Consider the following 2,485-nt stretch of genomic DNA (forward strand, 5'->3'; position numbering starts at 1 on the left):
GGCACAGTCACATGGGGACCATCAGGGAAGGACTTGGAGGACACAGAGAAGGGGCCAAAGACCCTCCCTCACCCCTCACCTTTGTCATAGCCGGAGTCCTCATTCAATCTGAAAGAAATTGCCTTATCTCTTGGGTGCTCCGCTCCACCCAGGTGACGGGGTCAGTGAAACAATAGTAAAGGCAGGTACAGCCCTGAACTGGATTGGGTGGTTCCCCAGGGCCAATTAGGCCTGGAAAAAGAATGCATTAAATCCCACTGAAACTTACTTTGTTAAGAATGCCCTAGAGTTAATGAGTACTGATGTTTGGGGTGGAGCATGGACTGAGATCAGTTTCCCAGGTTTCAGGGCCCAATGGACCCTACCCTGTCTACCAGACCCTGACCTGAGGCAAATCTCTGTGTTCCTTCAGTTGTTATCTATGATCCCTATCTGTTTTCTGTAAACAGAACCTTTTGACATTGATTGATGAGCTTTGCATGCATGCTGTATACCCCTGCATACATCAGTTCTCAATAAAAGCCATTTCAAAAGAAGAGCTTGGGGCAATTCTCCACTAAAGGGAGTCCCACCCTCTTTTCCTGTCAGACCGAGAGTGTCTGGAATGACTTATTTTCCTCCATCCACAGTGACCTGGGGGGACTCTGCACGGGGTGTGGTACCCCTCCCTAAAACAGTACCTACCCCTCAGTGATGCTGTAAAAATTCGATGGAATAATTTAGGCAAAATTATCAGTAATAGCAAAGAAAATTATCTGAAAAATTACTAAAATTTTGATAATAGCTGCCTCTGGATAGTATAATGTGACTTATGCCTTCTATACTTTTCTGTATTTAATTAAAATATATATGAGTAGATTAAAATTTTATTATAGGAAACAACGAAGTGATTATTACATGCAAAGAAAAAGAATAAAATATTTTTGTAGTTTTTGAAATTTTGTAGTAAGATTGCATTACTTACTATTTATGAAACTTTAAAGAACAGATTGCCAGAACAAAACACAGATTGCCAGGATATAAACTAAAGTATCAAAAGCAATTAGTAAGTACCAGAGCCGCTACCGCCAAGTCCGGATCCAGCGCTGCGCACCACCGAGACCCCTCCGCCGTGCACACCCGATTCCTTTCGGCTCTAAGTCCAAAATGGCAACTCTCAAGGATCAGCTGATTGTGAATCTCCTAAAGGAAGAACAAACCCCCCAGAATAAGATTACAGTCGTTGGGGTTGGTGCTGTTGGCATGACCTGTGCCATCAGTATCTTAATGAAGGACTTGGCAGATGAACTTGCTCTTGTTGATGTCATGGAAGACAAATTAAAGGGAGAGATGATGGATCTCCAACATGGCAGCCTTTTCCTTAGAACACCAAAAATTGTCTCTAGCAAAGACTATAATGTGACTGCAAACTCCAAGCTGGTTATTGTCACAGCTGGGGCGCGTCAACAAGAAGGAGAAAGCCGTCTTAATTTGGTCCAGCGTAACGTGAACATCTTTAAATTCGTCATTCCTAATGTTGTAAAATACAGTCCCAACTGCAAGTTGCTTATTGTTTCCAATCCAGTGGATATCTTGACCTACGTGGCTTGGAAGATAAGTGGCTTTCCGAAAAACCGTGTTATTGGAAGTGGTTGCAATCTGGATTCAGCCGGGTTCCCTTACCTAATGGGGAAAAGGCTGGATGTTCACCCATTAAGCTGTCATGGCTGGGTCCTTGGGGAGCATGGAGACTCTAGTGTGCCTGTGTGGAGTGGAGTGAACGTTGCCGGTGTCTCCCTGAAGACTCTGCACCCTGATCTGGGCACTGATGCAGACAAGGAACAGTGGAAAGAAGTTGGCAAACAGGTGGTTCAGAGTGCTTATGAGGTGATCAAACTGAAAGGCTACACATCCTGGGCCATTGGACTATCCGTGGCAGATTTAGCAGAAAGTATGATTAAGAATCTTAGGCGGGTGCATCCAATTTCCACCATGATCAAGGGTCTCTATGGAATCTCAGATGTCGTGAAGGTGACTCTGACACCTGAGGAAGAGGCCCGTTTGAAGAAGAGTGCAGATACACTTTGGGGGACCCAGAAGGAGCTGCAGTTTTAGAGTCTCCTAATGTACCCCCTCACTGCCTAGGCTACAACAGGATTTTAGTTGGAGATTGTGCATAGTGTCCCTTTTATCTGATCTATGACTAAAAACATCGATTTCCTAAAGATAGAAATAGTAATGGTTCATAAAACCCTGCATCTCTGTCCTGATGCTGGATGGTACTCACCTTGTGTGGTCCTGAACTGGTTGGTGAGAAACAGTGCCACCTCCTCAAGGGCACCACTGCCAATGCAGCACACGCTGCAGGTGCCCTTCAAACTAGATGTGTGTTCACTGTGTGTTATATAACGTGTGGTTCCTTTATCCAACGTGCCTAGTCCAACTTTTTCTCTCCAGTCAATCACATCCTGGGATCCAATGTATAAATCCAGTATTGCATGACTTG

General features: G+C 44.5%; 1 protein-coding gene across 1 annotated transcript; it reads left to right on the forward strand.

Annotated features, from left to right (window-relative positions):
* The first annotated feature begins 1,066 nt into the window (after positions 1 to 1,066).
* On the forward strand, positions 1,067 to 2,211 carry LOC129072809 (L-lactate dehydrogenase A chain-like). The gene has a single exon (XM_054576394.1). It carries the CDS (start codon positions 1,147 to 1,149, stop codon positions 2,092 to 2,094), a length of 948 nt encoding a protein of 315 aa, XP_054432369.1. The 5' UTR covers positions 1,067 to 1,146; the 3' UTR covers positions 2,095 to 2,211.
* Positions 2,212 to 2,485: the final 274 nt, after the last annotated feature.

The sequence above is a fragment of the Pteronotus mesoamericanus genome, unplaced genomic scaffold (genome assembly GCF_021234165.1).
Source record: "Pteronotus mesoamericanus isolate MK-2021 breed Mesoamerican mustached bat unplaced genomic scaffold, CSHL_Meso_final contig_33, whole genome shotgun sequence".
In the NCBI taxonomy this organism is placed as follows: domain Eukaryota; kingdom Metazoa; phylum Chordata; class Mammalia; order Chiroptera; family Mormoopidae; genus Pteronotus; species Pteronotus mesoamericanus.

Coding starts and splice junctions, on each gene's coding strand:
- LOC129072809 (XM_054576394.1), top strand. CDS start 1,147: ATGGCAACTCTCAAGGATCAGCTGATTGTGAATCTCCTAAAGGAAGAA.